The 13,763-nt window shown below is 39.7% G+C and overlaps 1 protein-coding gene across 8 annotated transcripts in view; it reads right to left on the bottom strand.

The window, feature by feature from the left end:
- IL1RL1 (interleukin 1 receptor like 1) overlaps positions 1–13,763 on the bottom strand; it is a 29,883-nt gene that overhangs the window by 2,423 nt on the left and 13,697 nt on the right. For 4 of the 8 annotated variants that reach the window (XM_083817578.1, XM_083817579.1, XM_083817581.1 and 1 more), the window contains 5 exons: positions 12,496–12,564; positions 10,523–10,655; positions 10,286–10,437; positions 3,348–3,491; positions 2,476–2,634 (listed from right to left, as the gene is read on the bottom strand). In XM_083817578.1, the coding sequence (XP_083673704.1) occupies positions 2,476–2,634; positions 3,348–3,491; positions 10,286–10,437; positions 10,523–10,655; positions 12,496–12,564 (657 nt within the window). Of the gene's footprint in view, positions 1–747; positions 1,809–2,475; positions 2,635–3,347; positions 3,492–10,285; positions 10,438–10,522; positions 10,656–12,495; positions 12,565–13,763 lie in introns of those variants that run through there. The other 4 variants (XM_083817584.1, XM_083817583.1, XM_083817585.1 and 1 more) reach the window with 4 other exon arrangements.

Genomic DNA, 13,763 nt, shown 5'->3' with positions numbered 1-13,763 from the left:
CAGTCCGAAGAGTTTCCTGTGGTCTGCGGAAGGGAAACTGGAGTTGTTTTACTGGAAGTATGTGATGCTGGGCCAAAGAATCCCAAGTTGGAGCTGAGCTAAGGAATTTTGATGTAACAGCTATTTAATAAAGGCACTCTTTAAGAGACATTATCTACCATCTGCATATGCGACCTCTTTTCCTTTGCTAGAGGTTGCCAGCCCATTGCAAGGGTCTTCTCAGTCTCAGAGAGGCCCAGCATTTGCAATTCCTGGATCAGGAAGAGGCTGTTCTTAGAGCTTTTTCCAGTCATTTGCCCGTGGTTACTGCTGAAGGTAGGACACTTGGCTGCACAGAACATTGGTGCAGTGAAATATCATCATTCTTATGATCATTTTTGTTATTTTCTCTCTTTGTGTGTGTGTGTGTACAGCAGCTCTGACAGTGTTTAGTTAGATTCTGTGTCAAGGAATGTAGTTGGGGCAACCCAATGGGACCATGAAAAGAATGGAGCAGAAACCTCTTCCTTTGATGGGTAATACTTGCATTTACACCTCTTTCAGGCAACAGATAAGTCACAGAAAATGCCTTTAATCAGTAAGAACAGGAAACAAGAACAACAACAAAAAGTGAATTTAGGAAAACCAAAGGGAGTCCAACAGCTGTGTAGTGCTGTTTGTCGCTTGAATCATTCTCTTCATCTTTTTTATTACTGGAAGAGCACAAGTTACAAATTACAAAGCTTTGCTCTGGAACTAAGTGTCATGAACTCTTCTTCAAATAATAATCCCATTTTATATCCTTGCTACATTTCTTTTTCTGGAAATACATGGAGTTTAACAATGAAAAATATGATTCATCAAATGATATGATACTTATTCGGGAAAGTTTACAGTAACTCAGTGGTATTTGCTGATAATACTCCTGATTTACTCTGTGTTTAGCATATTTTAACTGTAAGGTTTTGGATTTGGAAATCTGATAACAAAAGAATCAAGATCAAGATCAAGGTAAACAAGAGTGGGGAGTGTATGCGTAAAGTCCATCTGCCTGGAAGCAGGGAACTTTTAAGTGCTCCCCATGACAGACTGATTCTGAACAGCTTTTCCACCCAAGTGGAAGTATCTGGGGACTTGAAAGTGGACAAGGAAGACAAAAGCAGAAGGCTGTGAAAATAAACATGAAGAGTAAAAAACAACAGTCAATGCTCAGGACATTTTTAGAGTTTTAGTAAAATCAGACTGAATGAGTCAAAAAAGGAGTTATTCATTGTCCGAGGCTGGCTTGGTGAGTCTTCATTCTGCCTGGGTTACAGGCATTCATTCATGCCTTTGCACAATGAAAATGTCTTTGTTTTCAGCCAAGAGAGTCCCTGTTAGTCCCAGTCTGCATTTCAGTTGCATGCTATGCTCGATTTTCTCCAGGAAAGTTTAAGAGTACCATCCCAAAACAAAATATCACCTGAGCAGGTGGCATAAATTTTTGCCATTAACATCTTTGTGGGCCAATGCCAGTTCCTTATTCTGAAACCGACATGCTAGCTATAGTCTGGATCAGCAATTCTTGGTGTTTTTTTTTTTTGTTTTTTTTTTTTCATTCTTGTTGCAGTGGTTTTTCTCAAGGCCAGGCAGAACTTTTGCCACTTGTCAGAAGAGGACATCAAGGATCTTGGCCCAGCTCTGGGTAGATGTGTCACATCTGGTCCAATGCAGATAATTTTAGAAATGTATAACTCAGAATGGGCTATCTTTGGTTTCATGCCTGTTTTCTGATAAGAAGAGAACATGTGGTCCACAGAACACCAGAGCACAAGACAAACAATTAAGCCCTGGAGGAAAGCAGATAATATCTAGATGACAGCTAATATAAGAGAGAGTGTAGGGTTGTCCATGTGAAAATTAACACAGATTAATTAACACAAATTCATTTTGGATGACAAGGAAATGGGAATAGAGACCACAGATTGTCTCTTGAAGTAGCACTGGGAATTGTACAAAATGAAAGTAGGTCACCTCTGTGAACAGAATCTGAACTTCCTGTAACTGTGACATCCTTTGCCACAGGTTGAAAACCCCTGAGTGGTAGCAGCAAGGTTAACTATTCAACTTTGTGGTTTTCTTCTCTTTGGTATCTTGTAGGCCTACTCATGCATGGTTTGTCATGGCTTTGCCCAGATAGTGGCAATGCAGAGTTACACTACTCAAAGAGCAGGTGTATGTCTGAAAGAGTCACACTTCGAGTCACATTTCCTGCATCACCCAAGAAGTTGATAAACAATTTCTGTCCCCAACCTACAGCTTGCTTTTCATAGAACACTAACAAGCACAAAGTGCCATTGTGTCAGCCTGACTGACACATTAGACACACAGCTGCTGATGAGATGACCAGCCCACTCAGGAATGCAATGGGATATTCTGTACTCCTGAAAGGGTCTAGGAACACAACTTGCTCCAACTTAACAAGTAAGGCAGTGCATTATCTGAGTTGAAACTCACCTTCTCCAGGATATGTATCTCTTCCATAAATGCATAATTTATATCCACATTTATTTTCTAGAATATCTGGCATAATTTGGTGTACAAAATATTCCACAAAATTAGCTTCATTGCTGTAGCTTCTGGGGTAGATCACATATGCATCATATATCTTCCCATCTGCAAGGTAGAGCAAGAGGAAAGTACCTTCTGTTAACATGAATTAGAGCTGTCTATTGTAAAGCTGAGTAAAATAACAACTATACAGTCTTTGAAATAGATTTAAGTAGGTCTTCCTGATAATTATAATGATGTGCATCTTTGGATATATGTTTGGAAATCAGAGACTGTGCTCATTTTGTGTTTTCCATGCTGAACTGTTATGTCTTATGCATTTGCTGCTTTGGAGAATTTGCCTGTTGCATTCTGAAAGCTGTATCTTAAGTTGTATAAAGTAAGAGTTCAATTAATCGATGCATATTAGCATGAAATAGAGATGAGATTTTTTTGTTTGTTATTATGTTTTATTGTTTGTTATATAACATTGTTTGTTATTTCAGTGGAATAATAGGCTGTTAAATCAGATTTTCACTGTCACACAATATTTCATGACAAATATTTTTATTTAAAAAAAAAAAAAAAGTGAAACCAGGATTTAATTCTTTGTTTCTGCAATACATCATTACAGAACCAATACATGGTTCTGCAGTAAATGCAAAGCACTACTAGAACTATGCTTGTTCCTCCTTATATAAATGATTTCAAGAGGCATGAGAAAGTGAAGAATAAGGCTCAAGTGTCATTTGAGTTAGTAAACAACTATCAGATTTATCTATTTCCACATGATTTGCCCTTTCCTTTCCTTTAAACTTTCTTGTGCAATGCTTACTCACCATCTTTGACTGAGTACGGCTGAAATATCTCCCGATAAAATAGGACAATATCAATTCGGAAGAACTGATAAAGTACAACAGAAACTGCTACTATCACTAGCAGAACTAGAAGTCCAACAATCATGAGGACATTAGGATGATCTGCTGCAAAGAAGAGAAATGAAGTGTTAGCTGCAGCCTTAGCTTCTCATATCTTTGCATCTGCTATGGTTTTAAGGAGTTCACATCTGAGAAGACAAGACCTTTACCTTCCCCAGCTGATGTAGCCAGCACAGAGGCCTGTTGAACCCCTAAAGTAGAAGTGTACTGAGCAGTATACAATTAATATCTACGAGTGTTGCACCCAGACCAAAGTGCATTAAATACCACAGCTGGCAGCAATGTTTATAAGTATTTTGCTCAACAACAATGTTCAATCACTTTGCAAGGCAGTTGAGCCCAAGCCTGACACTAGTAAGTGTCCACGCAGGGGCAAGCAGAGGCTTGGGGCATTGTTGCACAAACAGGGTATGGAGAAACATGCAAATAATAAAATCTGCAAGATAAGAACAAAGTACGCAAGACAAGCAGGAAAACAGAACAAGTCTGGCTGTAAAAATAAGATAAATTATGGCAGTGGCAGATGAGATTCTCCTCCTCCTTTTCCTTTGAGGGTCAAAGAGCATAAAAAAAACAAAGATGAGTAAGGAAAACTGAGAAGAAAGAAGTCACCCGCTGCAGTTCCAGCTTCCCTCAAGGAAGAGCTCTTGAATCCAATCATCTCATCCTCGGAGAAGAAAACTATCAAAAATGGCTGTCATCAGCTCTGTGCAATCATAAGCTCACAGTCTAGGATAAGATTGTAATTATCGCTCTTCTAGGGAACGGCTATATTTCTATAGCAATCCAGTCAGATATTTTTCTGAAATTGCCTGTTTCTCCTCTCTCTTTGTGATTCACATAGCAGAAGTCAGTCTAGATGTGCGCAGCCTCTAGATGACATCTGGTTCTGATGCAGAAAAAGATGATGGGAGGTAGAAGTGAGGTCATTGTGTGCTCTCCCCAGTTTAGAAACCTGGAAGCTTAATCCTTGGATTATTACAGCCACAAAGCTGAAGAGATATTTTTGACCTATGTGCCAGACATATTAAATTTGCACAGTATTTGGTATAGAAAACACTGTGAATTCTAGATAGCCAAGTTTGAAATTCAAATATCAAACAATTTATACAGTGATTATACAAAGAGGAAACATTATTCTCTTGGATGGAAGATTAACAAAAATTGCCTCATAGAAATATGCTTCAAAGCAAATAAAAGATACCCAAACTAATTCCACATGGTTTTAACATATAGATTCATAGCAGTTCCATACACATTTTTCTCTGATAGATAAACCAGTTAAGAGAGTTCCATTTGCAGTCCACCTTCTTAATCTACTTATTCCTGTCCATCATGATGATTTATTGGCCTATAGCTGTAATAATGCAACCACTTTGGGGACTTTTCTGTGATTCAGACTACTAAAAAGATTTGGATTTAAAAATATATACTTCCAGAAGAGTCAGAGTGGGTGACAGACTTTTACCCCAACAGAAAGGCACATGAAAAAGTCCAGATAGTGTATCACATAAAAGTGGTTTTAAAAGTGCATAAAAGTGACAACATGAATATATATATATATTTTAGTACAATGTAGCAAATATAACAATTGTCTGATGCAATAACTTGGTTCTGAGTATGGCTAGAACCATCCCTTCAGTCTTACAATGAAATTTGAGGTACGCTGCAATCTCAGACTAGCTTGGCTCAGGAAAGAAATACTCCATTGAGTGTTGGCCACACATAAATTGAAATACAGGCATTCTGGCAGTACTAATTTGTGGGTCTGGCTCTCACACTGTAGACACCCTTTACCACATGTCAGCTGGTGGACGGTGCTCACATGCTGGTAGCAACTCTACCCAGACAAGCCTTACGCATTCAGAGCAGGGATCAGATTTTCAGGGCTTTGCCTCCCTCTGCCTGCAAAACATACACAAAACACACGTGGCTGCAGCAACAGGCTGTTCACCAGCACCTGAGGAGCTACATGTCACAGCAGTCTGTTGGTCCAGTCTCAATTTCCTGTACAAAAGAGGCAGCAAGACACAGTGGAACGAGTTGCAGATTTCATGCAGCCAGCAAGCTACCAGGTGAATGCACAGACTACCACCACCAAAAAGCAATTCCAGAGCTTCTCTTGGACTTGTCCTAAGTGTATTAAATAGGATTAAATATATAGCAGTGAAGAGTCTCATATATTGAGATTTACAGGTTCCCTGGCTTCTCCAGGAGATGGTGAATAAGACAGTACATTGAGTAGTATTTCTGGAGACAACCTTAAACTAAAGCATTAATTAATAAACCCCTGAGAAACGGCACTGAAAAGCTAGATTAACAAAGGTTTTGCAAGTACATTTTCCAGTTCCCCTAGTAGGAAATGAGACAAATCTGACATGATTTTCACTCTTCTTGTTTCTTTCTTTGCCATTTAAAGGGAGAAAGAAACATCCAGCCATCAGGCACCTGATGAAAAATACCCCCACAAGGACTAGGAGATCTGCAATTGTTTAGAAAACAAATAGAAAAGAAACAGGTTCCAACAACAACTTCTGCAATTATGAACCTAAAACGAGCTGTTTACATTTGGCCTCTCAGTGATTAGACCAAGTCTGAAAAAAAAAGTGATAAATTTCCTGTGCTTATAAAACTTGTAAAGCCTCAGACAAGAATCCCCACAGGGGTCTCTCTGGAAGAGCATTTTCAGTTCCCAGTAAGGCTGACTCAGCCTCTCATTGCTCTGGAATAAATCAACTATATTCAGTACAATGCGGACAAAGGCCAGAGCCACTTTTGGAGGCCTTGAACAAGACTGACCAAATCCTGCTGCTTGATTTGACTTCACTGCATTATTTAGTAGCAGAAAGTTCATGAGCTGACTGTAGTTTAATACTATTTATTGATATTCAAGAGCAATGGGAACACAGAACTATCAGATCACAGGAAACAATATTCGAGAGGCCAGGGAAAACAAGTCAGAAAAGAACATTTGAAGGCATCTCCTGACAGATTCTGGAAGAACTGCATCTTTTTCTAAATTTGGTTTCTAAGGAAAACACACTTCCAGATAGCAAAGACATAGGTCTGGATCTGGAATTCCTGGCCACATCTTTTTGCTGAAGATGAGATAAAATGTTAGGTACAGCATTAAATAACTTTGAGGAAAAACAGACCTGATGTGCTGGTCTGAACTCCATCTCTGCTCAGAACGACTGGAATTTCAGGCATTCTCCAGAGCAGAACATTCACACCAGAAGGCTTTGTGGTACCCCAGGCATTTTACACTTCTTTGCAGATGAGAATTGAGCAATGCCCAGGGGGAGACAAGACAGTACTTGTGCGTCAGACCCATGAAACACAACAACCAATTATTTAACCAGCCCTGAATGAAGAAGAATCTCAGCGTGATCCAGCAATGTGCACTTGCAGCCCAGAAAGCCAACCGTATCCTGGGCCGCATCAAAAGCAGCGTGGCCAGCAGGCTGAGGGAGGTGATTGTCCCCCTCTGCTCTGCTCTTGTGAGACCCCACCTGGAGCCATGCATTCAGCTCTGGGGGCCCCAGCACAAGAAGGACCTATAGAATAAGTCCAGAGAAGGGACACAAAGATGATTGGAGGGCTGGAGCACCTCTCCTATGAAGAGAGGCTGAAACAGGTTGCCCAGAGAAGCCGTGGATGCCCCATTCCTGTTCAAGGCCGGGTTGGATGGGGCTTTGGGCAGCCTGGTCTGGTGGGAGGTGTCTCTGCCCGTGGCAGGGGGGTTGGAATTAGATGATCTTTAAGGTCCCTTCCAACCCAAACTATTCTGTGATTCTGTGATTTCATGAGGAACTTGAAGCTAGTGGCAATTTATTTGTTAATAAAAAGGTAAACACTTGGGAGATATTCTGACAGCTTCTGAATTCCTGAGAAGACAGATAGATGTGATGCTGAGGTAATGTTCTTGTCCTGACTGAGATCTGCTGGTAGAAAGAGTCAAAACTTCCAGTGTTTCTCCACTTGTCATGGCTTCCCTGTCAGGGGTTAATGGTGTCGTGCCACCTCCCACCCCACCCCTGACAGCAGCACTACTTTCGTAAGCATTTACCCACTGCAGCTATCAGTGATCTGAGCTGGCTTGGACACCAGCACAGTGGTGCAAGGAGGTGGTATCTTCCAGCACTAGAGATAACAAGCGGCTGTGGAGGGTAACCTAGTTTAGCTGCAGGCAGAGTTGCTGCCTCTTGCCAGGTGTCCAGCAAGACTAGCTACATCTTGGCCAGGAAAGGAGGAAGAAATGTAATGAAAACCTTTTGCAAATTCTTCACACTGACCAGAGAGAAGTTATGGAGATGATCTCAGAGCACATCAGAGACTGTGTCCTGTGGCAGGGGGAGAATGTAAAACATGGGATGATCACCATTTCTGGGATTATAAATGGAGGCACAGGACTGAAATATCTGGAGGAAATGAGACAGCCCATATCATGGGCTAATACTTTAAAGTATTACTTTAATACTAATTACTTTAAGGTATTAAAAGTATTATGAGACATAAAGGGTATTTTTTATGAACGAGTGTTAGTAAAGGAGTCAGAAGATACCAAACAGCCTCAGGCAAAGTGGGGAGAGAAAAGACAGGGAATAAGTTTGAAGGAAGGGTTTCATATTGCCCTTTCCTGGCAGTATTTAGTATTTTTGTTCGTCATGGAGACAAAACCAAACAGCTGACTCTGCCTCTGACAGAAACCCCATATTTTCTCTTCTCTCCTCTCTTGCAACTTTTAATTCTTATGTAGATGACAGCTGTTAACAAATCAAATTGCTAAAATTTGTTATAAAGGTACGGCTGAAAATGAGCTAGTTCTTAAAGTATTTGATTACGACTGAGAAGATTAGATTTAATTCCTGGTTTCCCAGGAAAATTTCTGTGTGGTGAGTTATTCATTCAGCATTTTTGAAGACTGTAAGACAGAACAGATTCAAGCAGAGGAGCTTAAATGCAGTTACCTACAGCATCTTTGCTTCCTTCTTTAACCTGTCACCTGTGCTGCTAAACACAATATAACTAGTCCATGTAATGCCTCCGCAAGTAACTTCAGTAGTAAATGCACCATCTATTGATCTCTTACTTCCTATCACAGATCTGTGTTACAAATAATAACAATGTAACCCATACTAAATACCCTGGGGAAAAAAAAAATCACACTACAGAACGGAAACTTGTGTAAAAAGCACACTAACAGGACAGTAGCCAGGAGACATGAGTTATGCTGTAGGAAAAACTAAGAGATGACCATAGATATTTAAAAAAATCATTTAAAACAAAAAGAAACAAAAAAAGAAGAGTACATGTCTTTATTACATATTTACAAGATGTGAGGCACAAGACATCTATGCAGCATTTTTATTATACTCAGGGGCAAGCTATCATTGTTTTAGCATAAATATTGCTGAGCTGTATGAGGAGCAAGTAAAGAAAATTAAAGCAGCGCACAGCCATTTCTGGATTTAGCCTTGCTCACACCAACAGTGATGAGGAGTAGCAGAAGCAAGCATCTTGACAATAGCAGCAACAAGAAGGGCATAGACATCCACATAAAATGGGCAGTGGCAAAGGGGGTCACAGTCAAGAGCTTTCCTGAACATTTACTGATGACCTATGGATAAAAATAAAATAAGATTTGTCTGCAGCAGAAATAAGATTTCATGAATCACTTCACAAATATAGAATATCAAATATACTTGTTCCTTCATGCAGCCTTTCCTTCTTCTAGTTTGCAGTATAGGGTCAATAAATGATTGCATTGCCTGAACTAGAGTGAACAGGAAGTTATTCAGTTTCCTTCCCCTTCACGGTAAGTACATTCCCACACTCATAACTTGGCACAAGGCTGACATGCGCCCAGCCTCCTGAGGGAAGCCACGCTCTCACTCACCTGGTAATATCCAGCCAGAACATCCCCTCTCACCTTCCCCTGGGGAATTCTGGGCTATCCTCCTCAATGATGCTCCCTTCTCTGTTATAAATCAACTACATCCCTTCTAGTCTAGGCTGCAGCACAGAAATATGACTCTGCTTGAAGCCATAATCCTGTAGGCAGTTACGAACAGTCAAGAGGACAGCAGGACATGTAATTGTGCAAGCCCTTTGATCACAATAAACCTGATTTTACTCTTTCCACCATTCTCTCATAGAAAACTAAACCCTCTTAAAGGCTGTGGGATTTCTTCTCAAGGTGGTTCGGCCCATCTGAAGGGATAAGAGAGGAAACCATTGACCACCACTCCTGCCATAAAAATCAAACTCAGTGATTTGGCAACAACGTTTTTTCAGGGATCTGACCATCCCTAACAAAAAATTCCCATAACTGATAAAGACCATCCCACCATTCACTGACCTTAATTCTCCTTCTCCAGGAGAAATGACTAGAACAATGCATTTCAAAATGAATCCAAGAGAAAGCCTTCAAATTTTTACTTTCATCTGTGCGTGGCACAGAGTCAGCTCAGTGGCACTTAGAGGGAGAGGGCAGGAATATCCTAGAAAAGGTTATTCTTGTCACAAAACTGGTGCACTGTCCTGCTCTGCACATTTAATCTCTCGCTGATACCATTTTCCCTTCCCCCAAAGCAGAATTTACACCAAGGCCTTCCATAGCCTAAAGAAGCCACAAGAACTTGGCCACTGATTTGAAGATGTAGGGAGGACGAAGACTGGTTTTAATTGTAACCAACAAACTTTCTTACCAGCAGAAAATAAATCAAATTTAAAAATAAACATGCAAAATAAATTAAAAATAAAAATAAAATCACCAATGTATTTCAAATTGAGCCTTAAGTATGTAAGAAAACAAAATGAACAAATTCTACCCTTACATTGTGCTTTGAGTTGTAATGTCACCGTGGCCCTTGTATTTCCCATTTCATTCATCACTACACATGTGAAATTTGACTGCAGATCCTCCTCTTTTATTTCAGTGATGTGCAAAGTTGACTCTCTGTAATATTCTCGTGCTTGTCCTTCAAAACTAATAGAGAGAAAGAGCTGGTAGTGGTTCCTATTAAGCACAATTTGCATTAAGAAAAGGATTATTCCACATTATATGTACTTACAAATGAGTTTCTTCATGAAATCTTGAAGTATCTGTGTATATTACTGGGTTGTTATCCACATCCCAGGAGACAACATCTATAGGCTGTTTCTTAATCCCCAGACGGGCCTGACATTTCAGAGACAAAGGAGCACCTAATCAAGATGAAGAGAGTTGTAAACTTTCCTCAATGAAAAATATGTATAATGTATAACATTATTTTCCTCATAACATCTTTTTCTACAAATCTCCATTATCACTTTTGATTTTACCTTAGCAATTTTGACATATTTCTGAGTTAACCTAGAGAAAATGTTGCATAGGAGGGACTTGAAATAGTAAATGGAGATATTAACAAAATATCTAATACATTAACAAGGATTACAAAAGGAATTATTTATATATGTTACTGTGAAAGGAAATTAGACTTTACTTGTGATGCTTAACACACCTCATCAACTATTGAAGAGTATGGAAAGGAAATGCTAGTTTACATACAGACATGTATGAAAATAGCATAATTTAATTTCAGCATACAGTATTTCACTTGTCTTGTTTGCTGATTCTTATCTTGGATTTTATTCAAGCTGGACAAGACTAGAGCAAACTAGTCCAAGCAAAACTAAAACAGGAAATGTCTTATTACGTATTTACCATCAGGAAATATTTATTCCAGAAACAAGAGTCACTGGAAGCAGATATAATTATAACACTTTAAATTATTTCCATGTTAATCTGCATCAAAGCAGGTCTTAGATAAGGTTAACAAATCTTATAATTTACATCCAGAATTGGTAATAAGGAGCACGGAGAAATCCCTTCAGTTCTGCAAAGAGGATATAATAGACCCAGTACAGAAAGTATTTTCTAGATGTTAATCAAATTTACTCCATGCATTGCAAGATTACTTACTGTCCAAGAAGGATAGGCAGAGCACAGAGAGTATTAAAGACTAGCCATCTTATTAAAGAGAGAGGCTCCTGGTGCACTAATTCTGAGTGACAAAGAAACTGGAGGAAAGAAGAAAAAAAAAGAACAGGAATACATGCCTGAATGAAAAGGAGTCTGAGCCCAGGTCCCCCACAGTACATGCTGTGAGAGCAGTATTGCTGTAGGACAAGTGCTGGAGGGCAGAAACAGTGGAACAGTAATTGTGATCCCAGCTCCCAGTGGCCCAGATTCATACTACCTCCTCTGGGAGACAGGCTTCTTAGGCGACCTATTCATGTTTCAGATGGGCAGAGTCACTTTCTGGAGAAGCCCAGCTTTCTCCGTTGACTATACAAAGAAAGAGCCTAGATGGCCCTTGCTCCTACCACAAGTTACAAGGGGTGATGAATCTGAACCATGGAGAACATCCCCAGTCCTAAACAAATGGGAGACAGGGCACATGTTCTGCACCAAGAGCTGTTCAGCCTACTATTTGCTTGTTCAGTCCCTGGTCCTTTCACCCCACGACCAGAGCAATCTGCTCAGTGCCAGCCACCATGGCAGGACCAATGACCCTTGCTCTCCTTCATTCATCAGGAGAGATGTAGCTGCTATGTCCAGACCAGAATCACAAGTAGAGTATCTCTAGTTGCTCTATCCTTCTCTCTTAATGATACCATCATTCTTTCTTAAGGATACCATCAGGCATCTATCCTCTCTTAAGGATACCATCAGTTTCAAAGGGTTTAGTTAAGGCCCTCTTTGAAGTGCATGGAAGCTGTCACACTTTCAGCTGAGATGTGGTAATTGACCATGTGAGTCATCCTAGTTTATCCCAGTGAAAGTAGAATAAGCTATTTAAGTCCTTAAATTGCTGGTTAATGCCTAAGTATTATCCTATCAGTTATTCCTAACTTCACATCTCTGCCTGAGGTGCATTAAATCTGGTTAAAATTACAGTGCAAAAAAGAAGTAACGAACATTTCCATCATTAATTCTTCAAGATCCTCACGTTCATTAGGCCATCACAAGCTGTTTTAAAAACAATTTAAAGTCCGTACTTACCAAGCTCTACTTCTATCACATCTTTATCTTTTGGAAACAAAATTTGAGCAGGTAGAGACAGGTGTTTTGCTTTAGAAATTAAAGAGAGAAGGAAGTATAGATTAGAAAGTTGTGAAATTTCATTTTGTAAAATAATGACTATCATTTGTACTGCTAATGCTTTAACATCTTGAAGTAGATTTGCAAACATTACAACAGTGTTTCACATTCCTGTCAGTATTACCTGATTTTATTCCTATGACCAGATATTTTTGGTGAGACAGCAGAGACAGTACATGTCAATAGTTTAAATATTTTCTGCCTGTTTAATTTTTACATTTGTACATAAAGAGCAAAGAAAAGTTTCAGTTTCTCAAGTACTGTTTTTAGATGCTGAGTGGGGAAAAAAAAAGCAAATACAGTTAGGGAGTTGTGTGTTTTCTCGGTTGCTAATTTTGTTTTTAAATGAAATTCCTTCAGACATTTGAGAAATGACTCCTATCCATGATACGGAATAGCTAGAATGTACACTTCCGTGCAATATATGACACACAGTCCCACTTCCCCTGCTGCCTGCCTCTGTTGACCTCTGTTCCCTACATGGAGCACATCCGGCTCCTGGGCTTCCCTCCACACTGGTGCTGCACACAACCACTCCCTGTTACATCTGTCTTCCATCACACTGAACATCCCTTGCCACTAGCTTTTAGGAGTGCTACTTTTCCTCTGATATTCTTACATTCCATCTCCAGTAATAATTGATATGGACAGGTCCCAAACTACATCCAGATGCTTCAGTTAGGCATCTTTTTCCCCTGTTGCATTTTGCTTCTTTTTTTACCATTCATACTGTTGCATACGTCCCACTCCAAACACATCGCTTGCTATCCTTTCCCTCATTATAAGCTTTTCCTTCTCAAGGCATCTCTGTAAATTCCATAACAATATTTCCCTAAAAAATCTGTAAGAACATATTTAGCACCATTTTCCCAAGCTGCCAGAAAAGCCATTCTCTTTACTTATCCTAACCGTGTCTAAGTTTCATTAGCTGGATCTGAACTTGGGAGAAACGCAGCAATTTCCTAGCTTGCTGGCAATGCTAAGCATTTAGCTGTTGGCATTCAGAGGCAGAATATCCCCTGGGTCAGTGCAGATCTGCAAGGCAACAGGGATTTACATCATAAGCCAATATTAACAACGCATAACAGCTTTATTCATCCAGCATACTAATTTTAAGGGCTAATAAGAACTCAACAATGTTGTTGTTAAGTATTTTGAATGGTAAAAAC

This window comes from Anser anser, assembly GCF_964211835.1.
Source record: "Anser anser genome assembly, chromosome: 1".
NCBI classification, from domain to species: domain Eukaryota; kingdom Metazoa; phylum Chordata; class Aves; order Anseriformes; family Anatidae; genus Anser; species Anser anser.
The sequence above is the reverse complement of the archived record's forward strand: the minus strand, read 5'-3'. Positions and strand labels throughout refer to the sequence as shown.